The 26,287-nt window shown below is 41.9% G+C and overlaps 1 protein-coding gene across 1 annotated transcript in view; it reads left to right on the top strand.

Annotated features, from left to right (window-relative positions):
• The window catches only part of GBE1 (1,4-alpha-glucan branching enzyme 1), a 745,843-nt gene that overhangs the window by 153,983 nt on the left and 565,573 nt on the right, over nucleotides 1–26,287 (top strand). Inside the window, exon 3 of the mRNA XM_069204143.1 lies at nucleotides 16,315–16,430. Within this exon, the coding sequence (XP_069060244.1) occupies nucleotides 16,315–16,430 (116 nt within the window). The remainder of the gene's footprint in view (nucleotides 1–16,314; nucleotides 16,431–26,287) is intronic.

Raw genomic sequence — 26,287 nt, 5'->3', positions numbered from 1 at the left:
TACTTTACGCCTAGCACTCTGAGGTTAAGCCTACTGCTCTGCCAAGCTACCAAGGGGGTAAGCAGGGGTTAGCTGAGGGTGATTCTCTTTTACCCTGACTAGAGTGAGGGTCTTTGCTTGAACAGGGGGTAACCTGACTGTCAACCAAGGACCCCATTTCTAACATTGTATATTTATGATTATCAACACACTATAGTGCTGTGTTAATGGCATTAAGCTGGAGAATGTATCAGCCCAGCCCCCCCTTTCGATGCAGGGGCTACCAAAGAAGCCAGGAAATGTGACTTAGACAAACATCCTCTCTTTTCTCCATGTTGTTATGAACTGTGATGTTACATGTATGTGATTTTCTGCCTCTTCACATGTTGATTCAGAGGCCTGTACATGTTTTATTACTAATACCAACTCGATCATCAATATTGCCGCTTAAACAAAATGGCAATAAATACATATTTTAAAACATTTTCCTGGGGTGGGCATTTTTACTTATACTGACCTTGATGGTTCTAAATGCTGAATCACAATTTTCAGACCAGGCAAACCTGTCACCTTTCTTAAATACTGATCTAAAAAGATGTTGAACAAACCTAGAACAAAACTCTGCCATTCCTCAAAAGGATCTTACTTGATCTGGATCCTTATCCTACGAAGCAGGTGCCTTCAAGATAGAATCTTCCAATTCCAATTTTGGGTTGACTCCCTCAGCTGATGTGGTGGGCCCCAAGTAGGACACTGACTTATTCGGAACTTGCCTTTCTCTTTTTTTATGTGTTTTTTGTTCCAGCCCCACCTCTGCCATTTTCCTCAGCACAATCTTCAATGCAACATCATGCTCAATCATGCTTTTTCCATAAAGCAAAATAACATCCTGGAAAGTTGCAGCCGACGCCAGACCAAATGGCGATAAGCACCGAGAGGGTTAACAAAAGTTCTGGGGTATCTGGATTCATCATGCAATTTAAATTGACGGTACACTGATGATGGGTCCATCACACTAAATAAACTAGCACCACCAGGCATTGTCAAAGCTTCATAAATGTTAGGAAGAGGTTCAGGATCAACACAGATTTGTCAGTTTAAATCCCAGATAACTACATACATCTGGATACATTTACCATCATCCTTTGGTGCTAACACCACTCTGAGGTATTAATCCTTGTATTTCCTCTTTCAGAGGCCCCAGCATGAGATTGGGAATTTACATGACCTTATGTACGCAGCATGAAGCATTGCTCTTCAAGATGATTTTATGCTCAAAGTTCTTGAGAAGGCCCAACTTTCCACTAAATACCTCAGGAAACTATTGTAGAATATATTCATGTTCACGAAGTTCTGCCAGTCATAACCTGTTGCAAAGCATTAGGTTTAAGCATGATACACATGTCACGTTGATGACGCCATCCCAGCAGGTTGTACACCCTTACCTTTCAGACAACATCTTCCAGCAGAGAGATATGCTGCTTTCCCAGTCAAGCATGTCCAATCACGCAGGCCATGTCATTGCACAACGAGAAACTCCACAGTATCTCAAGTAGTGATTTGCATCATTTTCATTATGTGAGCCTAATCTAGTGTAAATCCTCATTAGTAGCCTATGAGCATTGTGTATCACACAATGCTTGTTTTATCAAAACAAACACTTAATATTCTCTTATGAGAGATTTGCTCAAGCAGAAAACATCTGAGGCCAGCCAAACACACATGCATACTTAGGTTTCTCCATGTGCAGACAGTCAAAAAATTCTGAAATGATTAACAAGCAAAAATGTAGATTTGGAAGATACAGGATAAAGACCAAAAATTGGCAGCAATCCAGTCCATTCCATTTAGGGAGTGTACTTGTGTATGCAGTCTTAATAAAGCAGTCTAATTGCTGGTTTTAGTAATGTGGGCTGCTAGTTCCCTAATTCATTTTAACTGAGAAATTATGAGGTAAATATTTAGGCCTCTGCGGTTTTTATTGGTGCAATGTTAGGAAAAGGCATCATGTCTATGGGGGGGAAAAAGTGTTGTCTGTCCCATCATATGGCGAAACATTATGAAATAAAAATGTCTAACTACCTTTCAGATGGCGAGGGCGTTAGTGTATGAGAAGTGCAAAGTTGAAAACTGAAGTGGGGTAGCACTTCTGGATTAAGAGACCAAAAAAATGTCTACCCTGCTTTTTGGAGGTTTTCTTATTATCTACGTAAAAGAACAACACTGCTCTTTTTTTTTGTAATATATCTTCATTACTAACTTGAGTATCTGCGCAATCAAAACCTAGCACTACAATCGTGTCATCAGACATCAATGTGCACTGATACAATCCACTTCTGATATCACAATACAGTTCTACAACAGTATGGTCCTCTATTTCAGTATCATTTCTGTATTGTGATTTCTGTGACTGCGCCGGTGTTCAGGTGCAGTCAAACATTGTGCTGCTTACCAGTTAACAATTCAAACCATCAAAACAAGGATGTGTAATTGCTTTCCTTCTCTTAGGAGGGAGTGACCGTGGGGAGCGAAGGGAGGAATGGGTTCCTAGGTGGGCAATCACCTGCTTTGTGTCGCGTTTTTTTTTTTACAGAAGAGAGCCAAACCAGACTTGGTAAATGAAGGAGGTCTATTCTCATGGTCATCGGCAACTAGCAATAAGCATGTAGGTCTGGATATTGTGAAATTTAGCTCCTAACACTTCTAAATATCCCTGCCAGTTTGTAGGGGTTAGATGGGGTCTGGTGTCCCATTCTAGCACTATGCATTGCCTCTTTTGGGGCCGTTATGCCCATGTGCAGATCTGTTAGCCACTATCTAAATGGGAGGGGAGCAGTAGCTGATTTTCAGAGCATGGCTTTCCTGCGTTTGACTAGGATTAATGCTTGATCAATACATTTATTAACAGATTTATGAGCTGCAGTGCAGAAGGTAACTTCTAATGGAAAATGCAGACCATATTTTCTAACCAGGGGGCCTAGGCCCTCGGAAACGAAACTTGTTATCTTACCCCAATAAGAAATAAGGTGGGGGCATGTCCAAACAGTATGTGTAAAATTGGCCTTGGTGTCATGGCAATGGGGGCAGAGGCCCAAGGACCCGTATACATGGGTGCCAGTCTCATTGGTGTAAGGTATGTGTGGTGCGGGTAATTGAATTGTGTATAATCAAGACGGGCATTCATGAAGGTGAATCTCTGCATCGCCGAGCACTGTCCATTGTTTGTCTGTTAGTATGGTATCAAGCATTTCTCAGCAAGCACAAAGTGAGTTGAACGACACCCCTCTGTCTGCATGTAATGAGCTCTACAAACATGTGACAGCATGGCGACCAACACCATGCATCTATGCCGCTTGAAGGAGCAGCGAGGTGTCTCGTCATCATGTGTTTTACACCAGACCCTATGTAACTGTCTCTACTGTGAGGCGTAGATTAAAAAGGAACCCAGAGATATACTGTAATCATCAGCTAAACTATCAAATGTGCAAAAGATTTTATCGTTGAATAGATCGCCCCACATCGTGAGACCACATTCTGCTCACATGGTTGCCACTACCATAGGTCAATGCAGCCTGGCTTCTCCCAGAGAGGCAGTTCTGTGGTCTAAGAGGGATGAAGGTGTTTATTAACCTAATAAGTGGTCCAGCTCACCTGAGCCCTTTGCATGAGGATGTTTCCATCTCCTCTGGGCATCCGAACCCAGTAGCCATTCCAATATCTTAGGCTAGTTTGTTCCACCAAACCACTGACCCAGATCTGCCACATTATGATTCGCCAGTGGATAGTCCATTGCAGTTGTGCAGCTGCATAGTAATATTCATATTTCGAAGCACCCAAGCCACCCTCTTCTAGCAGGGTGTATAATCTGGCAAGTGCCATAAGTCTCCTGCTTTTGCCCCACATCAAGGCGGTCAGGAGAGTACACAGTTCCTTGAACATCTTTTGGGTGCTGTCATTCCGGAAGGGCAGAGAAAGAGTACAGCAACCTGGAGAGAATAAGCATTTTAGAAATGTCAGTGCGCCCCATTTGGGAGACCTGCAAGGATGTCCAGAATGGAAGGGAGGACCTGGTGCCAATTAGGACCCTACCCAGGTTACCATCTGCCAAATCCTTATGCACATGATAAATACTGACCCCCAAATACTTAATCAAGTTGCAAGACCAAGGAAATAAATTGGGCAGAAGCACTTGCTGCTGTTCTCCAGAGAGGTACGTCAGAGGGAACAGGCATGATTTATCCCAATTTACTCACAATCTGGAGGTGTCCCCAAATCATTGTATTACTTCCACGAGGTGTGGGATCATCGTGCTGTCATTCCGAAGGTATACTAGGGCATCAACTGCATACATTTATATTTTATGACAATGGTTTTTGGAGGATAGACCCAGCTTGATGCCTGCTTCTGGAGTGCACATGTGAGTGGTTCCATAACCAGAAAAAAGATAATTGTAGTAATATAACAAAACAGAGGAGTGTGTTTATATGAATGGCGCTCACAGCTATTCCACCACATGTTATTGAAGAAAGAGAATATATCCCCACGGTGCTCTCGGAAGGAGGACACACCCCGCTTCTCCACGTGAATCTCAAGAGATAAAACAATAAACAATCCAAGGCACACATGTCAATTAAACATGAACATTGTCCAAATCGTGTAAGTCCGCCAATCCTCTAGTTTTATTCAATGTATTCCTGAAGTTCCAGAAAGTCCAGCCAACACGTGTTTCGTTGTGCGAACAGTACTCGCATTGACTTCCTCAAGGCTGAAAACCAATACAGTTACATTTGATTAAAGACTTAACCCCAGTTTTCAAAACAATTTAGTATAACCCATCACCATAGCATAATTAGCAATATTAATCTAATTGGTAGTTGGAAAACAGAATTAATCACTCAAGCATTAAAAAACTAGGAGTCGACAGATTAAGCAAATCCCGAAATTAATTCAACATCAATAATGGTGAGCAGTGTACAAAAGTAATTATTTATGCAATAAACAGGCATCACTTGATAAAGAGCGAAATCCCCAAACGTGCTGCATTCATATGAGTGAAGTGCTCAATCCCAATAACCAAGATAATAAGACGGAAAATAATATGAAATAAAAATAATATAGAAGAAACTACCCCCTAAAATGTTAAGTTGGAAAATAAAAGTAAATACACTAACATAAATATTCTAAAGAGATATACTCCTACCTCAAATCCACAACTTGCCTTCATTAATCACTGGGACTATTTGTACCATTGTTCGGAAAGAAAAAATCCAAATATCTATTCCAAAAGAAGAAAATCACAAGTATGCAAAATGAACACAATGTAAAAAATAACTGAATCCTCACCAAAACAAAAATTATAAAAAATGGAAAAATGAGACCGGGAATTGCCCGTAAACCCCTGTTATCAAAATTGAAATCAAAGAATGAGAATACAATAATTCAAAGGGGATCCCCATAGCTAGAGAGTATATACACTGAATAAATAGCTCCTTATCACAATGGTATAAATCGAAAAAACGATAATATATTAATTCTGTACCTGCCACCAAAAATCAACACTATCATTGAAATCCTTGCGGGAAAACATAAGTTGATGTATCCCTATTAAGCACTTCACAAAGCTGAGAAACAGCACGCCCGGGAACATGTCCCCCTACAAAAAACATTTTTCTACTAATTAACATTCATTTAACAATGAATGGTGTCGTCATTTGGAGAGGTAACCTCTCCAAAAGGTCGGTAGCCATCGCTGATTCTGTATTATGTACTTGCTCCTTTAATTTCTTATGGTCTTCCTGCATGAGCCTATATCGATTTGCAGTGGTTGACTTTTGGTCATGCATCTTCGTTCCTCCAGTTGGCACCCCAGGTTCCAGTGGCCACCACCTGGGCTTTGTCAGGCTTTCTGCGCACCGTGCTGCGAATTGCATTTGACAGACTATTAGGTGTGTGGTTTAAAAACAAAAAAAACTAAAAATCAGTAGGCCTAGTCCAGGTCCCTTCTCAGGACCGCCTGAGTTCTCGTCTGTATTGGTGTTGAAGTAAGCCTCGGCAAGGCCTACTAGTGCAAGGGGTTCACCTTTCTCTGCACAAAGTCCTCAGACCATGTAGGAAGAAGTTGGCACAGAAACTGAAATAAAAGACAAAAGTTTATTAACCTCATGAGGTGGTAGTACAGTTCAAACAGCACCCTTCGGTAATGTTTGAAGTAGCACACTGAACTGAGAGAGCATGGTCCTTTTATACCCACGCAGGGGCTAAAAGGAGGTGGTACAATTATAGAAGCAAGATTTCTATACATATAAGGTCATGTGGAAATGCACAGTCGACAGGTAGGAGGAGCTAACAATTTTCAAGGACTAACAGCTGCAGACCTTACTAAGCATGTGCGAAAGTGGGAGATGCTAAATATAACTTGTCACTAGGCAGATTTTCAAGAGAAGTTAACAGAAAGGTAGGACAGAGCACATGGTGAGCACATGGCAGCATGTGGCAGAGAAAATGGCTGCCATGAATACAAAATGGATTCTGCAAAATGTTCACAATAGTTACTAAATACAAGATGTCTTCTGCTAATGCTTAATCTAATCGCTGCTAAACTACAACAGACGACCCTTTCAGCATTAGCTGAAGACATTCGTCTTTCTAGGATAATCTAAATATTCATCTCGTATATTTATGCTCATCATTTCAGCTATTTCCTTATCTAACATATGTTGTGCTTTCATTTCTGTAATATTTCTTTTGGTAGGCATACAGGCAGTAATACACATGGAGCAGAACATTGGACCACACTGAATACAGATACAGCATGTGAAAAATATTGCAATCATTACACACACCTGACCACCCAACAGGTAGTTGGTAATATCCATAGTTACCACAAACAAAATATGTATTATGTGAAGCTGTAAAACTACTATTATTTACACCCTCAATAGTTAAAATCAAGGTACAATCGCTTATCCCTACTGGAATTCGCCCAATGCTACGTATACATAAATCTGCTTTAGTTTTTGTAACAAATCACAAATTGTTCTTTCTTTTCAGAGTCTCGTATATTTGTGAAGACGTATGGTATTGAAACATTGTCTGGTTGATACTCTTCCCATTCCCATTTAGTTCCTTTGGCTTGGGGATACCCATCTCTGTCTTGGTAGCATACTTTATTAAGGCAAAAAAGAAGTCCGCCCTCTGTACGTTTTCCAGATGCAAACAAAAGCGTGTACCAAGCTTGACAAGAACCATTGTGTGAAAAAGGAAGAGGAATGAAAGGTGTTCCTCCTTTCTTTTGATGCGCAGGTATCATTCCACATACCCAACAGTTAGTAGTATTTGTAGCATTATGAGTTTGATGCAACATCTGAATGAAAGTATTATTGAAGTACGATTGACGGTGCCTCTGCTCCTGATAGGGAAGGGTAAAGTAATAGTGATCCTCTGGTACTGGAGTAGTGGCAACAAAAAACTCACGAGCAGGAGCCTTCTTTTCAACAAACCAGGTGATTATTGCTATAACCACCAAAACAACAACAAACCCCATAGTACTAATGATCAGTTTGTTATTCATTTTAGCAACAGTGATAATCAACCCTTTCAGAAATGAATTAAAAACAATCGTTGAAGCTCTTATCCCTGGGCAGCCGCTGATTTCTTCACCACGGGCCAAGACCGGTGTCACTACTCTAATGCATGGCTGATCCCCTTCCCTCCCCCCCCCCCCCCCCTTGCCACATTGGCTCTCCGTTTCAGTAACCGAGGGCGGTAGCTCAACCAGTTTTTTTTTCAAAACATTTTCAGATTCTTTTTCCTCTGTCTCAAATTATATCGCGACACTCCAGAAGTCGTATGGTCCGGGAAGACCTCTGCAGATTTGTCAGGTGATATAGCATGGCCTTTCTCCATAGTCAAAATCTCTCGATCGGTCAGCACAGCAGGTTCCACCAAGGTAGGTAGCACTCTCTTGCAGTGAGTACTATGGACCCAATTCTTTCGGTTCGTCACTCGAACTGCTGTTCTTGTCGCAAGGAGCACCTGTTCTGGGCCTCGCCACCTTGGTTCCAAGCTGCATGATCTTTCAAAGGACTTAATCATCACCTGGTCACCAGGTCGGAGTTCATGGCCTTCACCTGTAGATCTGTCGGGAAGTGCTTCTCGAACCTGTTGATGAATAGAAACCAAATTGTCGGTTAACTGTGCCAAATAATCATTCATCAGGACACAAGGTACATCATATACAGAATTTGGCTTAGGAACTCCCCAAATGTTCATTGGCCTCCCGAAAACCACATCGTATGGGCTAAGGCCAAGTCGAGAGTGTGGCACTGACCTAATAGACAATGTCAACGGTAATGCATCCGGCCAAGTTAAGGATGTGGAAGCCTGTATCTTCGCTAACTTCAGCTTCAAAGTAGCATTATACCTTTCCACCAACCCTGCTGATTGTGGGTGGAAAACCGCATGGAACTTCTGTTTGATCCCTAAGCCTTTCAGGACATACTTAATAACTTCGCCAACAAAATGAGGTCCGTTATCATTCCATAAAAGTCTGCAAACACCAAACCTAGGGAAAAATTATTTCAAAAGCACCTTCGCAGTGGTAATGGCAGTATTATCCTTTGTGGGGTACGCCTCTATCCATTTACTGAAGGCACATACCACCACCAAGACATACTTTAAATTGTTGCAGCGTTCAAGCTGAATATAATCAATTTGTAGAACTTCAAAAGGTGCAGTTGGTGTAGCAAACCCTCCCACAGGAGTACGTGTCCCTTTTCCAGGATTGTATTGTAAACTGATCAAACAAGACTGTACTACACTCTTAGCTGTACTGGAAATTTCTGGATGCTCCCAAACTTGCGTAAGCAACTTTGTTATTGTTGAAGCTCCAACATGTGCCAGCCCATGTGCCATCTGAACCATAGGTTGTACAAAAGCTATAGGCAATTTCCATTTATCCATCTGCTTATTCCGCCAACAGCCCTCATCATCCAATTCTCCTTCAGACCATTGCTCACGTTCTTTCACAGAAGCAGATTTCTGTATATCTAATACGTCTTGTCTAGCATTATGCCAACATTCAGCTTGTGACTTCACTACATACATAGAAGTAGTACTTCGCTGCATCGCAGTCTCACGTGCTACGTGGTCCGCAAGAGCATTACCTTGCCCTATCTTATTGGTCACTTTCTTGTGTGCACTACATTTCACAATAGCTAGTTTCTTTGGATATGTCAATGCAGTCAAGAGGTTATGCACTAATTCTCCGTGCATTATCTGCATCCCGTGGGATGTGAGAAAGCCTCTCTCCTTCCAAAGCAAACCAAAAATCATGAGCCACTCCAAAAGCATAGCAGCTGTCTGTATAAATGTTCACACATAAGTCAGTACTAAGCTCACATGCTCGTTTCAAAGCTATTAGTTCAGCTGCTTGAGCTGACTTCTGTGGTATACGAGCTGTCTCCACTAACGTGTGAATTGTGGTGATTGCATATGCAGCTGAGGTCGTACCATCAGGCAACTTCAAACAAGACCCATCAACCCACAGTTCCCCGTCTACATGTGGAAGGGGCGTATCTTGTAAATCAATACGACCCTTTGTCTGTTCTTCGGTAAGGAATATACAATTATGTGTTTCTTGTGACTGAGGGTGAGTCACTGGATATGGCAACAAAGTGGCTGGATTTAGTGTTGCACATCTCTTCAGTGTAATGTGAGGAGCCAGCAATGTCAACTCCTATCCTGTTATTCGAGCTCTAGTTAAATGTTGTGTCTTTGTTTGATTTAAAAGAGCATCAACCGCATGGGGTACTAACACCAACAGCTTATGTGACAAAACTATCACTTCACTCGGACGTATTTACACAGCTGTTGCGGCAACTGAAAGAAAACACCCAGGCAACGCTCGAGCGACAGGATCAAGTACTGCTGTAAAATATGCAAAAGGACGCTGCTTATCGCCATGTGTCTGTACTAAAACTGACAATGCACATCCATCTTTCTCATGTGCAAAAGGCTTCATGTAATCTGGAGTACCTAACACTGGTGCTGAACAAAGGGCTTGTTGTAGCTGCCGGAAAGAAGTCTCACATTCATCTGTCCTTGGGAGGGGCATTGGAGTATCTTTAGTCAAAAGTGCTAGCAAAGGTTTGACAATGTGTGAAAACCCCAATATCCATTGCCTACAAAAAGAAGTAAGAGCATGGAATGCACGAACATCTTTCTGAGTAGAGGGTACTGGTGTGTCTAAAATTGCTTGAATACAATCTGATGTGAGTTCACGGCCCTCCTTAGACAAAAGGTGACCTAAATAGGTTACCTTTGGTCTACAATATTGCAATTTCTTTCAAGACACTTTATGATGGTGTGAAGCAAGAAAAGAAAGTAAGGACAAAGTGCACTTTTCACATTGCTCAGGGGTATCAGCCGCCAACAAAATATCATCGACATATTGTATAAGAGACACACCTTCAGGCAAAACAAAAGAATCAAGTTGTCGTTTTAACGCTTGACTATAAATACTTGGACTCTCCGTATAGCCTTGAGGAACTCTGCAAAATCTATATGATCGTTTATTCAAAGTAAAACCAAACCAATATTGTCTGTCAGGATGAATAGGGATCGAAAAGAAAGCATTCTTCAAGTCTATCACAGAGAACGTAGTTGCTGTCGGGGGAACCAAAGTAAGAAGTGTCGTGATGTCAGATACCACAGGATATTGTGGTATCACAATCTTATTGACTTCTCGTAAATCAATAATGAATCGGTAAATCCTGGTATCGGTATCCTTTTTCAGAATAGGAAGAATCTGACTGTTACAAACCTTATACAGAACTTCCTCAACAACTCCAACTGCAATAAGATCATGCACAATTCGTGTGAGTGCTTCTTCGCCCTCCTGTGAAATTTTGTATTGAGGCAAACGTGGCAATACAGCTCCCTCCTTGACACTAATATGTACCGGTGGAATAATCATTTGTCCCACATCAGTATCTGAAGAAGCCCACAAAGTACTAGGGAGTGAAGCTAATGCAATATCCTCTTTAACAAGAAAAACTCTTTCCATCACAGAATGATTATCATTTAAAATAACACGCACCCCTTCAGGAGAGCATCGTATTGTAGCCCTGAAATACTTGAGCATATCAAGTCCCACAATATTTTCTGCTGTATTTGGAGAAAGCAAAAATGGACATGGAGCAGTAAATTTATCAACATGGAATGCAAGTGGTTGTGACAGTGGGCTAGGGGAAGGTGTTCCATTGAAACCTCTCGATGTAATGGTTAAGCCAGACGTGGGAGCCCTTGGAATCAATTGTTTAGACAAGGCGCTACGAGTAGCTCCTGTATCAACCAGAAACTGGTCAGTAGAACCCAAAACATGTGCTGTAACATAGGGACCCCTCTGATCTACTGGAAGTTCAACTGATTCCTTACCCCATCCTAGGCAATCCTATGCATAAGCAGAATCTTGGAAATCAGGCTGCACATGGTTAGACATCTGGTATTGGTTCCGTCTATCAAAAATGTTAAACCCATCCTGCCCTCGTACATTAGCATCAACCCTAGCATGATCATTCGTGCTTCTTCTAGGTCCTGAATATCCTGAGCGATTTCGCATTTGTCCCCGACCACGTGAACACTGCTGAACACGTAGTGCTGGACATTCGGCAGCTCAATGCCCACATTTCTTACAATACGCACACTGATCAACAGACAAATTCGAACGAGTGTAAGAAGAACCATAAGATCCACATCCACCTCTATCACTACCTCTAAAAGGCGGACCATAAGCTTGAGCCAACATAACCTTTGTCTTTAATCTTTTTCTCCTCGCTACCTTTTGCTTCTAATTCCTGACGTTCATAATACTGAGCCATAGTAAAAGAGAAACCAGAGTAGAGGTAGTCCATGAACTTTCACTAGCTTTTAGATGACTAGCTATTCCTGGTAACAGATTTGCGACATATTTATCGACAAACAAATGTCTGCCCGTATCATCTGACAATAACTGGCCGCTAAAATCATGAAATGCTTCTTCAAAGCGTGTAAAGAAATCAGAGACCGATTCATCTGCCTTTTGCTTACAAGACGCTAAAACAGTCCAATCTATCTTTTTAGGGGGAATAATCGTTTTTAACTTAACCAATATGGCTGCAGGAAGATCTAGAATCAACTGATATGGCTTTTTCGCAGGTTCCCCATCCCCGTCCATCTGTTCTAATTCTTTCCATGACGCCCCAAAAACTGCATGATCATCAATTTTACGAACAGTTCTCCACATATCTGGCGGTAGTATCAATCTGAAAAATAAATCCATGTCAGCCAAAGTCATAGTACAAGAACTAATTGCTCCCTCAACTTCCTCATAAAAGGCGGCTGTATTTTTCCACGGGTCAGGTAATGCTGTTTTAAGTGCCATTACATCTGCCCTATTCCAAGGAGTATACACCCAATTATAAATAAAATAACCCTTAGCATCAACAGAAGTTTTATCATCACTTGTACCCGATCCTTTAGGAGGAACATACAAAGGCGCAGCCTCCCGCATTGGTTTCGCGTGAACTATCATAATCTTATCTGTTCCAAAGATGGAAGCTTGCACCCCGCCGGTCTGAGATGTCCGTGCAACTACGTCCACGGCCCTTTTCTCCTCTCGCAAACGGTCTGCTGCAACACATAATTTCACCAAACGCCTGATTGCATCAGCCACCTGGGAGAAAACAAGAAGACCATCACGCATTTGCTTATGATCAGCTGCTACATCATTGAGCTCTAACTCATCAGAATATTTCCGAAATAGTTCAATACCTTTTGTGCCAAATGCCTCAGTAAAATATAGCTGCTCCTTTTCCGTCCCCCCTTTCATGTTGTCTAAAAGTTCAGAAGTAGAGACAACGCTACGAATTGTTTTACGAGCAATAGATCTAAGCTCAGACGCACGGTCAGCAGGCAACATAGAGCGACTGACCCGCATCTTCTGGTTCTCCGAACTGGAGACCTTAGCTAACTCATGAGGGGCAGAAGGAACAACATACGGAAGTGGAGGGCGATCTAATAACAATAAATCATCATGTGGTTTATTAAGGATAGGATAGAGAGGTTGCCTAACGGTGTATTGGCCAGTTACCTGTAATTTACGTTCTTTCTCTTCTAACTCCTTTAAGTTATTTATTTCTTTCTTTCTCATTTCCAATGCTTTCACATATACATTCTTCCGCTGCTCTTTCTCAAGCAAGGCTTGCTCACGCTTCACTCGTCCACGCACTTCTTTCTCCCACATTCGTACACAGTCAAACATATCTTGCCTAGACTTTCGCTTACACATACATTGTTCCACATACTCAATCTTTCACAAATCAAATGACCCATGCATAGGCCAACGTAACTCAGGATCCGCACAAGTGTATTTATTCCATAATGTGCTGTACATTATAGAAGAAAGACCATGTTTAACATACATATCTCTATTTGGCGTCCCCTCTGGGGGTGCCGGTTGCGATTCTTCCAGTCTCAAATTGGTACCATTACAAAAGCAACGCATCCTACGAAGTGCGCTAAAAACAGGCTTGCCAAAAATAGTGCAGAATATGCAATATTATAATCAAAGTAGCACTTAAGGTGCCGTTCAAATCAAAATTAAATTGGAGAAAATTCTCCTCATTACCTGCCTATATAAATTGCAATTTATATATCAATTCAAAGGGCACAAATTGACTAGTCACCCAAAACATGAGAGCCACAGTAAGTAGTGCTAAACTACATTACCAAACAAAGGCATCAAAACCCACAGCAAGTGCTGTAAAACGGCTCTTACCAATCACAGGGTGTCCAGGTTCCAACTGCCAAGTTCTAAAATCGACCAAATGGTCACTGCATGACGAATGAACAAAAAGGATCTCAGTCGAGGACCGGCGCCACCTGGATGGTCAAATCAGAAAGAAGGGAAAAACGCCGTGGTTGCCAAGACTCGGGTCTCCTCAGGCATTGATCGTCCGCAGCGAGATCCCAATCCTTCGTCGCCACCAATCCGTTGGGCATCCGAGTCGCCGATGAGTCCCTGTTCGGGCGCCAATTTGTTGAAGTAAGCCTCAGCAAGGCCTACTAGTGCAAGGAGTTCACCTTTCTCTGCACAAAGTCCTCAGACCATGTAGGAAGAAGTTGGCACAGAAACTGAAATAAAAGACAAAAGTTTATTAACCTCATGAGGTGGTACTACAGTTCAAACAGCACCCTTCGGTAATGTTTGAAGTAGCACACTGAACTGAGAGCATGGTCCTTTTATACCCACGCAGGGGCTAAAAGGAGGTGGTACCATTATAGAAGTAAGATTTCTATACATATAAGATCATGTGGAAATGCACAGTCGACAGGTAGGAGGAGCTAACAATTTTCAAGGACTAACCGCTGTAGACCTTAATGAGCATGTGCGAAAGTGGGAGATGCTAAATATAACTTGTCACTAGGCAGATTTTTAAGAGTAGTTAACAGAAAGGTAGGACAGAGCACATGGTGAGCACATGGCAGCATGTGGCAGAGAAAATGGCTGCCATGAATACAAAATGGATTCCGCGAATTTTTCACAATAGTTACTAAATACAAGATGTCTTCTGCTAATACTTAATCTAATCGCTGCTAAACTACAACATTGGGTGGTAATGTATCTGAATCAGGGGGATTCTTTTCTCAGGGTTGCTTACTCTGTGAGCTATGAACTCTAAGGGGGTTATTACAACTTTGGAGGAGGTGTTAATCCATCCCAAATGTGACGGATATACCACCAGCCGTATTACGAGTTCCATATGATATAATGGACTCGTAATACGGCTGGTGGTATATCCGTCACTTTACCATCACTTTTGGGACGGATTAACACCTCCTCCAAAGTTGTAATAACCCCCTAAGTGTCTGTCAGCAAGCCCACAACCCTAGTCAAAAAGCATGATGAGTCGCAGGGAAAACATTGGTGGGAGGGGTTTCGCTTCTCTCCAAAAGACTGTTCAGGTGGAGGGGGCAAACTTGCTCCACTTGCCAGAATCTTCTCCGACTAAACAGGTGAGACAGTTGCTGCTGGAGGCTACACTTAGAAGGCATAGCGAGGGCCAACACCCAGATCTGTTTCCATGCTGTTTATTAGTAAGCCAGTCTACAATTATTTTGCCTCTGGATTGCCATTGGTCATGTAGCACCTCTCCCGTTGCCTCCTGGAGGATAGAGAGGCAAGCAGGTAAATTTGACATCTGTCGCGGGAGGGTGAAATGTTGTGTGAGCATGGTGAAGACGCTCCATTGCAAGTACACTCTGTGTAAAAGATCACTCGCCAGGCCCTGCGGTCCCCAACCAAAGCTCCTCGCCGCCAATGAGGTAACATGTTAAAATCCTTACCACCTTACCTCCTGGCCCATCAGGCACAACCTTCAGCTGTATGGTGACGCCGCAGTTTCAGCCGCAAATCACAATTCCGTTGAGAAGTTACCGACATTAACACCAGTATGCAGGAGGAAGGGGTTTGAGGGAAAGGAGGCTCATATGAGTGTAGGATGGTCCACCTCACTTTACCTTGAAGGTGCCTGGGTCTGCCTGCAGAGTCTGCAGAAACAACCATAGTTGCAGAACCCCTCGCGGCTAAAAGGGCAGGCCACAGGCGCAGCTCTAATGTGCAGATCAGCAGGGAGATGGTAGACCGCTGTATGAGCACATTTGTGCAGGGATCACAGTAGTCATATCAAGTCGAGGAAAGACCTCACAGCTAAGCCTGTGGGATCCCATCATCGAATAGCAGCAGGTTCAGCATTTCAGAGACCCTTATGGAGGTTCGGGATAAGTGATTGTAGGCTGAGGGCCGTGGAGCTAAAAAATGTGCGACTTACTCGGTCGCCATCTTTCCCACGCCCCCTCGTAAAAGAACAATAATGTTGACCAGAAAATTTAAAATAATAATAATTACTAATATAATTTCCAATCTGGTAAAAATAAATGTTTCCTACCATTATTACGGAGTAAGCTGGTGATAGGCCTTTTGAAGTGGCACAAAATGTACATTAAGTTTGACTGTATAGGAAATGCTAATGTTCTCAGTTTCTGCCAATTTTTTTCAGGTTTAACAGAATCTATTGTTTGTATAGCATTTTAAACATCTTTAACTGCTTTATTTGGATCCTGATTTTACGTTTGCCTTAAAGCACATAATTTGTCAATTGCTTTGTACACTGTTTCCATACAAGCTTTGGAGTAATTGTGGATTTGCTATAGTACGTTTACAGATAGCAATTTTCCCATATTAGGTTATGCGAGTACTGACTTCATGCATTTTTTTCTTTTCTTTTTTGTTTGCAGATGGTTGGAATCATTTTTCTCATCCTTACAAAGAAATTGGTTACGGAAAATGGGAGCTTTATCTCCCACCAAGAGAAGATATGTCATCACCAATTTCGCATGGAACAAAGTTAAAGGTATTTAATGCACTGGTTTGTTTAATAAGTATAATAAAATGTGTTCATTTGTATTATTCAATTATTTTTTTAACAAACGTTATTACGTTTTTAATTTTGTAAACATACATTGATCTTTTCGACGAGCAGTTGACGCTGCAGCAAAGGTGTTTATTGTTTCTCATGGCAATCATTAATAGCGCAACATTAAAGGTTCCCGCTATATTCGCAGAAATGTTATGTAGGTTATAGATTTATGAAATCACATCATGAGATCAGATTCCTGTGTATTCGACACTGAATTCTTCACAGTTCATTCTTAATTCGCTAACAATATTATGGCCTACTAATACATTGCCTGTGCTACTCAGATCTCCCTCTCAAAACCTATAGTCGTAAATTAAATATAATTCTAAGGCATTGTGAATTTGTAAAGCACGGACTACCCATGACATAGCGATGAAGGACTTTGCGGGTGGGTAGCACTTCACTCCATAGAGCTCAGAGTTAGTTTCTAGTGCTAGTTCTAAATGTGTTTGGTTACTTGTATATTAATAGTTTCTAAAGATCAATTTGTTGTATGCCATTTATAGTCTAAAAAGTTATTTGGTACTGATGGAGATATTTAGTATGGTTAATTTTGTATTCTTTTTTTGATTGCTGTGTCACTTATACAAACGTAGCTTCATTCTCACTAGGGGAAAACACTAAGACGGAGGTAGAATACGATCAACTTAACGTCTACTTGAAATTAAATATCTAGAATAGTTTATCATATCTAAAAATTCAATTATTGATTAGGAAACAATCTTCAAATCTTAGTAAACTATTTCCCCTTACCCACTCTTTTAGCATACAATTTGATCCCTCATATACAATGTTAGAAATGGGTTCTGTAGTTGGCAGTGGTTTGCACCCTGTCCAGGTAGGGACCCTCACTCTAGTCAGGGTAAGGGATCCGCAGAGCTAAGATAACCCCTGCTCACCCCCCTAGGTAGCTTGCCTCAAGCAGTCAGGTTTATCTCAGAAGTAATGTGTAAAGTACTTGTACCCACACACACAGTAAAACACTGAAAATACTACAAAAATACTCCACACCAGTTTAGAAAAATAGCCAATATTTATCTGAGTAAAACCAGACCAAAACGACAGATCTAACTTACACTGCAAAGATGCAAATCTTCAAAGATTAAATCTTAATATAGCACTTAGAAACACAATAACTCCACTGGAGGTGTCATGACGTCTTACCAATGGCATTTCCAACAGTCCAGCCCCACTTGTGTGGGAGTGCGGGCCGTTCACTGCGTCGCACAGACCCTAGATACAGTACCATGGAAAATGACGAGGAAACAAAGACGTTGCACAGAGGTGAGGCATCACTGTAGCAGGTGCAGCATTGGTTCCTTACTGCTTCCAGGGAGGTGAGGTGTCAGTTCCTTACTGCTAGGCAAGGGGGGGGGGGGTGAGGCATCGGTTCTTAACAGTGAAGGGGAGGTGATGCGGCACCGGTTCCTTACGCCAAGACGGGATCGATCAATCCAGCAGTCAAGATGTAAATCGTCAAGTTTGTGATGCCGCAATCACACCATGGGGCCACAGGTGCTGTGGCAGTCAGATTAGTCATGGATGTCAGTGACATGACACTCACATTGTGGCAGGACTTTGGAGGCACTGCAGTGATGTTGGACCTGCAGTGCAGGTTGTGGTTGTTGCACTCAGTGGGGAACACTGCTCTGGTGCAGACATGGTGCAGGGTCAAGCGGCGCCGATTCTGAAGTCGTTCTGGACATCAATGCTCTAGTTTCTTCCTTGTTGCACAACAAATCACTTCCCAGGGCCCAAGAACTGGTTTTGGCACCACTTGGCAAGTCAGGACTCTCAGCAAGAGGCACTGGCATATGAAGTCTTTGATGCCCCTTAGACTTATTAACAGGAGGCAAGCTCAGTCCAAGCCCTTGGAGAACCTTTTGAAAGCAGGATGTAGAAAGTAAAGGCCAGTCCTTTCACTCCCAAGACAGAAGTAGCAAGCAGCAGGCCAGCTCAGCAAAGCAACAGGCAGACTGGAAGTCCCTCCTACAGCATCCAACTCTTCATCCTGACAGAATGTCCTCAGTCCCGAAGGATTCTAACTATGTGGTGTCAGAGGTCCAGTACTTATACCCATTTCTGTTTTTGAAGTAGGCAATCTTCAAGGGTAAGTCTTTGTAGTGCACAGACTGTGCCCTGGCCCCAGCAATTCTCCAGTTCTGTTCAAGACTGCTTTGTGTGAGGACAGGCACAGCCCAATTCAGGTGCAGGGGTGGCAGCTCCTCCCACCAATGTAGCCCAGGAAGACCCATCAGCCTGTTGATAGGCCATCCGGACATGCAGGGCATACCTTAGTGCCCTTTTTGTGACTGTCTAGAGTGAATGCACCAATAGCCCAACTGTCATCCTGACCTAGACGTCTATTCAGCAGACAGCCAGAGGCACAGAATGGCTAAGCAAGAAAATGCCCACTTTTTAAAAAGTGGCATTTTACAGCCTACAATTTAAAAATACAACTTTTGGTGAAGTTGTTTTTGAATTGTGAGTTCAGAGACCCCAAACTTCCTATCTCTATCTGTTCCGAATGGGAAATTACACGTAAAGGATTTCAATACAATCCCCATGGTACCCTATGGGAGAAAATAGGTCTTGCAATAGTGAAAAACAATTTTAACAGTATTTCACTATCATGGCATGTAAAACACACCAGTGTATGTACTACCCTTTAAATACACTGCATCCTGCCCATGGGGTTGTCGTGGGTCTACTTCAGGGGCATTGTACATGTAGTAAAAGAACGTTTGGGCCTGGCTAGTTGGTGTGCCTGACAGGTCAAAATGGCAGTTTAAAACTGCCCACACAGACACTGAGGTGACAGCCCTGAGACATGTTTGAAGGGCTACTCATGTGGGTGGCAAAATCATTACTGCAGGCCCACTAGTAGCATTTGATTTACAGGCCCTGGGCACACTTGGTGCACTATACTAGGGGCTTACTAGTCAATCAAATAAGCCAATCATGAAATCACCAATACCATTTACACCCAGAGCTCCCACAGCGTCCGTGTCCTATGCCGACCAGCATTCACTGTTGCTATTTATAAGCGGGAGGGCGCTTGAGCAGATATTTGGACATACTGCCAAGCTGTCAATTAACTCATTGGTGAAGTAAGAGAATTAATTTCTACTTATGTATTGCTTATATTTAATGGAGGTGATCCTTATTTCTCTGTTTTGGCTATTGTACATTTGCAAGTCATTTTCTTCAGGCTTCGCGTGCGCTTATTTATTTTTCCTAACAAATGTCAAGGTACATTTTGTGGTAATATTCTCTGTACGATATTGGTTTATATACTTCCCCCATTCTTGAGATAATATAAAATCTCTTTTTTGATTTTAGATGCATCTTTTGGTTTGTTGTACGCTACCTACCAATTGCAAGCCCTAAGGAATGCTTTTGGGCACTATTTTGCATTCAGCAGTCTCTAACTTACATCCATAAATTCATGCGATAATGTATACTTCTTGACTTATTGGCGTAGTAGTTGAAAAGCATGTACCACAAGGGCCAGGTTCCCCTTGGCTTGATTTATGATTACGTGGATTCTTACCTTGTGGCCTAGAACCCTGTGTAAATCATCTTTTCCCATGTGTATAAATCCAGCTTACTATTTTTTTTTTTTTTTTTTACACTACATCACTTTCACCTTTCTTTAGGATTAATGTGTGCTGCAGGAGTGCTATCTCAGTGGTTAACTCACTACTTACTATTAGTTTGACTCTTTCAAAGATTTTGCAGCAACTTAACTTCTTTGGCAACAACATTTTCATTATCTAACATGTTATCCCTATTATTTTCTTAAATTTTTCTTTCAGCTGGCATATGACCACGGTTGTTGTCAAACCCACTTTCCTTCACACAATTTTCCGAGTCCTGATGGTGATCCTGTGCATTTAGTCTTAGGGATCGAAACATCGTCAACTAATTGTACTTTAACTCATCTCAATATTTGTGCATTGGTTCTTTGTATGAGTACTGGTACTATTAGTATTTGAAACAAAACTGCATTGTAATGTGTCATATGATACTGCATGAGCTGTAATCATATATGCCTTGACCAATACTTAATACTCACTATTAGAAATTTTATTTCTGACACATATAATTGCTGCATTTGAGCCAATTCATATTGTTTGTGTTTTGAATATATCAAATATGCTAGACGTTTTATATTTTACTGTACTCTCTTACATGTATGTACCCTTTCATTTATCTCTCTTGTGATTTGGATATCAATTAATAATTCATTTACTCTGATAATACACATAGAGCTCATTGTATTTCTATGTGCAAATTGTTAATCATATTTGACTGTTCCTTTAAATATATTTAGACCCCAGGTCCCTTCATATCTTTGGGTTTCTGTTGCTGCATAGACTAGTATTAACTTTATAGTTGTCCAGGGCAGTAAAAGATGGTATTTGTTCAAACAGCTTTTCTATTACTAAAGTATCAAATTTTATATCTAAAATTTGATCTTTCACATAGTTTTAACGTTGTAGTTCCTGGAACCTCCGTTTCAATTTCTCCATTCTCCCCTAACTCACAGGCTGAAGGCTCCAATATAAAGTGTAAATAACAATGAAGAGAAAGGGCAAACCTGTCTAGTGTCACTTGATATCTTTACTGGCTCTGTAACTCTGCCATTCAAAATCAGTGTGGCCAAGGACCCCTCATAAATACTGGTGATCGACCTGGTGAGCTTGGTTGGAAAACCAATTTTATCCATCTCCTTAATAGATATTCCCAACTCCACAGGTCAAAGGACTTTCCAGCATCCAATAATAAAACTGTTGCTGGTGTTTTAGCTACAGTAAAAAAGTTGTTTACTTCAGTTAACTAGCGTACATTAGTGAATAATTGGTGGTTCAGTATGAATCATTTTGATCCTTATTGATTAATTTTGGGAGTACTGATGCTTCTTTCATTGAGATGATTTCATAAAGATCTTATAAATTGCATTCAGCAGCGTAATTAGTTGATGAGTGAGCGTTTACAACAAGTGAATCCTTACCTTCTTCTTTCTGCCAGCCTAAGAAAGATATAGTTCTGCCCCTGAATATTCTGTCAAAGTTGTTAGGGGTATTTTTATCTGCTCAATAAAATATTAATACCATTCCATTGGAAATCCATTGTCTCTAGCCGTTTTGCATTTACGGTGGTTCTTGACTACAGTCACTAATTTGTCTTGATTTATCTTCTTGGGATATGTCTTGATTGGGCATATTAAATTGGAGGTCTTCTAAGGCGTATGTGATGCAATAATAATGTCGGTCAAGAAACAAGCTATCTCATAGTCTGTGGATCTTAAGTCTTAATTGTAAATATTCATGAAAATGCTCCCTAAAAATTATTTCTATTTTTGCCCACTTACTGATAGTATGTCAGTGTTTGGCTTCCTTATCTTAGTTATCGTTTTTTGAGATGCTTGGATCTAGCCTGCCATGTTAACAATTTTCCAGACCATTCCCATCTTCCATTGTTGGAAGTGCTTGAGTTAACAATCTCTTTCTCAAAAACAAATATATATATTTTAGCAAATTCTGTTCATCTATCTCCCTTTCCTGATTATTCTGATTGTTGCTAAGAAAATGTAATTTAAGTTTGGCTAATTGAAGCACATTCTGGAGTATTTAAAATCTACTTTTCTTAGGCTTTCTCATAGTGGCCTGAAATGCAATTACCTTTCCTCACATTGTGGCTTTGTATGCTTCCTAGATATTTGCTAATGCTGCAGTGTCTGTATTGTTCAAGGAACATAACTGAGTTTTATACGCAATCTCTTCAATAAATCAGCTCTCAATAAAGAGAGCCTTATTAAAATGCCATGTATAGGCAGAAACGGGAGTAGATCAAAAATCTATATTGGGGGAAATGGTGGTGTGGTCTGAGAAACTGTTTGGGGCAAAGGAAACAGGTGCTTTTGTGACTGTATCTGAAATTTAGGAAATAATCTATATGGAAAGCTGGCTGGAAAACGTGTTCTGTGCCTCATTTTATGTTCAGTGCTCTCAAGTGTCTGCTAACCCAAATTTGCTTTTAACCTGGTTGTTAGAAATGGGGTCTTTGGTTGACAGTCAGGTTACCCCCTGTTCAAGCAAGGACCCTCACTCTAGTCAGGGTAAAAGAGAATCACCCTCAGCTAACCCCTGCTTACCCCCTTGGTAGCTTGGCATCGCAGTAGGCTTAACTTCAGAGTGCTAGGTGTAAAGTATTTGTACCAACACACACAGTAACTTAATGAAAACACTACAAAATGACATAACACAGGTTTAGAAAAATAGGGAATATTAATCTAAACAAAACGGGACCAAAACAATGAAAATCCACAATACACAAGTCAAGTTATCAATTAAAAAGCAAAAAGAGTCATCATGTAGTTTTAAACACACACCGTCACTGTTAGCATGGAAATGTACTTTAGGTACATCGAAAATAACCCTGCATGGGCGAGTGTGCGTCAAGCAGGGCTTGCGATGCGTCAATTTCACTCATGAGCGAGACCTTGCGTCGCTTCTCCTGTTTTCGGGTCAGGGCGTGTTGTTTCTTCTCTCTGCAGGAGAGCAATGCATCGATCCGGTCAGCACTCTCGGGTCAGGGCAGGCCTTGCATTATTTTTACACGCCCAGCGATTGTTTGTGTCGGAAATCCAGCCGCACGATGATCCAAAAACCACGCAGTGCAGGTTATGATCTCACCATCCTCTGTCAGCAATGCTGTGCGTCGTTTCTCCAGCTCTGTGCGTCGATTCTTCAGTCGCGTTGCAGGAGATCGTCTCTTTTCAGCCGCAGATTGGAGTTGCGTCAATCTTTTCCCCGCACGGTGTTCTGTGCGTGGATTTCTTCCTCTTAGGCTGCCAGCTTCTCCTTTCAGGGTCCCAGGAACTAGATGGGCACCCTAGGGCAGATCAGGAGTCACTCCAGGTGCTGGCAGAGAGGTCTTTGCTGTCCCTGAAACTTAACACAACAGGAGGCAAGCTCTAATTCAAGCCCTTGGAGATCTTCACAAGATGGAAGGCACACAAAGTCAAGTCTTTGCCCTTTTAAATTGGCAGAAGCAGCAACTGAAAGATAGCTCCACAAAGCACAGTCACAGGCAGGGCAGCTCTTCTTCCTCCGCTCTTCTCCAGGCAGAGGTTCCTCTTGGTTTCCAGAACTGTTCTAAAGTCTGTGGTTTTGGGTGCCCTTCTTATACCCAATTTCTCCTTTGAAGTAGGCCTACTTCAAAGCAAGGTCTATCTTGATTGTGAAATCCTGCCTTGCCCAGGCCAGGCCCCAGACACTCACCAGAGGGTTGGAGACTGCATTGTGTGAAGGCAGGCACAGCCCTTTCAGGTGTGAGTGACCTCTCCTCCCCTCCCTCCTAGCACAGATGGCTCATCAGGAAATGCAGACCACACCCCAGCTCCTTTTGTGTCACTGTCTAGTGTGAGGTGCAACCAGCCCAACTGTCAAACTGACCCAGACAGGGAATCCACAAACCAGCAGAGTCCCAGAAATGGTATAAGAAAGAAAATGCTCACTTTCTAAAAGTGGCATTTTCAAACACACAATCTTAAAATCAAATTCACTAAAAGATGTATTTTTAAATTGTGAGCTCAGAGACCCCAAACTCCTCATGTCCATCCGCTCCCAAAGGGAATCTACACTTTAGTTAGATTTAAAGGTAGCCCCCATGTTAACCTATGAGAGGGACAGGCCTTGCAACAATGTAAAACGAATTTAGCAATATTTCACTGTCAGGGCATATAAAAAATCATTACTATATGTCCTACCTTAACCATACACTGCACCCTGCCTTTGGGGCTACCTAGGGACTACCTTAGGGGTGTCTTACATGTAAGAAAAGGGAAGGTTTAGGCCTGGCAAGAGGGTACACTTTCCAAGTCAAATTTACAGTTAAAACTGCACACACAGACACATCAATGGCAAGTCTGAGACATGTGCACTTTACTAGGGACTTACTAGCAAATCAAATATGCCAGTCATGGATAAGCCAATTACGTACGCATTTTGTAAGGGAGCACTTGCACTTTAGCACTGGTTAGCAGTGGTAAAGTGCCCAGAGTAACAAAAACAGCAAAATCAGAGTCCACCACACATCAGCAACCTGGGAAACGGAGGTAAAACGTTAAGGGAGACCACGCCAAGGATGAAAATCCTAACACTGGTCAATAGTTTTGACCATCTTCGGCTTCATTTGGAGACATTTACGTCCACTTAGATCGAACGCTATTGACTGGGGAAGATTAAAATCCCCACTAATTATTACAGTCCTAGCAAATTCCACTAAAAGATGTAGCAGAATAAATATTGCTTTAGGATCATCTATTGTGGGACCTTAAAATTAAACCACTGTCAAAGAATGCTGCCCAAGTCTAATTTGATCAGTTGGCCACCTTCCACCGTCATTTGTTGCTGTTTTAACTGTGTGCATGGAATTTCTGACCTGCTGAAATTTGTACTCCTCTTATGGGTGGCTGATGTGGAAAAATGGACTAGAAGATCAAGACAGAAAATGTTACCCTGTATTTCTTGATGTGTTCCCTGCAGCAGCACTAGCAACCTTTTCTGTTTGGCTAGCCATGCTAAAACAGCTTTCCTTTTTTTCCTGTTATTTTCCATTGAAGTTTTAAAAAATGAATTAACTTTGCACAGACCTGGTTTGAAAACATTTTACAACTGAGAACCCCTGAACTTTTTCTGCAGTGAACCAACATTTTCTTTCACCCCTTTGCTTAAACCCGTGATTTTCCCCCCTCCTGTGTCTAGAGCACCCACCCGCACCACCAACCCAGCCTTACCACTTGCAGGCACAAGTAAATCTTCAGCGTACTCACCTGGTTGCCTGGGTACCCTCTCAATCCCTTTCCACTGTGTGATTTCTGATCCTAAGGTGATGGTAAGCACCACTCTCCCTCCCTCTGCTCAGTATACATCTTGTTCAGTATTATTCACCCCATGCTCCCTTAATTTCTCCACTAGAATCAGCAATATCTGTTAGAGCTCATATTACATTGATTGCAGCTTTATTAGAATCTGAGTTTCCAGGTACCTTGATCTATGCCCCTCAAACTCTTTGCAGGTCTTTCACACATTTTCGGGCTTCCTGAGTCTCATGAAAAACTCTGTACCTGTGTTTATGAACATTTTAAGTCTGGTGGGTTGCTTCAGAATAGCTTGTGCTCCCTCAGCTTTGAAGAAGTTTCCTGCGGTGCTTAGATGCTTTAAAAGTCATGTACGCAAAACCTTGAAAATTATAGTAATGTGTTATAAAGATTTATGCTTGATTGCGACCAACAGAATTTGTTCCCAGATCCTAAAGTTGACCAAGATATTTGTGGGGTAGGTAGTGTTTGAATGTTCATTGACGAGAACTCACTGAGCTTTTATCAGCATTGTGGGGTAAGTCTTCTTGGCCACTTCCAAGTCTCCAAGGACCAAAGGGACAGCCCTTAGAGTCCTGGACCCACCCAAACAGAGGCCTCAAGCACAGTCAGGATCCACTAGCAACTAGTCACTCCAGGAAAAGGCCTCTGGCAGCTTTTAGGGTCTCTGTAGTCACCCAGGAGGTCAGACAACTATCACTTAAAGTGACTTCCCACTTCTGTGTAAACGTCTAGGTTTCAGAGCTTCTGTCCCCCACACAGGCCAGCCAGCAGATGACTTCCTCTTTTGTTCATCCACATGTCTCGGTGTTCTGAGGTGCTGGGTAGTGGTGCTATTGTTTTCAGTTCACTAACCATTAGATGTGGGTGACTTCTGGAAACTTCCAAACCAATGGGTTAA

The sequence above is a fragment of the Pleurodeles waltl genome, chromosome 8, assembly GCF_031143425.1.
Source record: "Pleurodeles waltl isolate 20211129_DDA chromosome 8, aPleWal1.hap1.20221129, whole genome shotgun sequence".
NCBI classification, from domain to species: domain Eukaryota; kingdom Metazoa; phylum Chordata; class Amphibia; order Caudata; family Salamandridae; genus Pleurodeles; species Pleurodeles waltl.
Note: the sequence above shows the minus strand (reverse complement) of the source record. Positions and strands in the feature narration are given on the sequence as shown.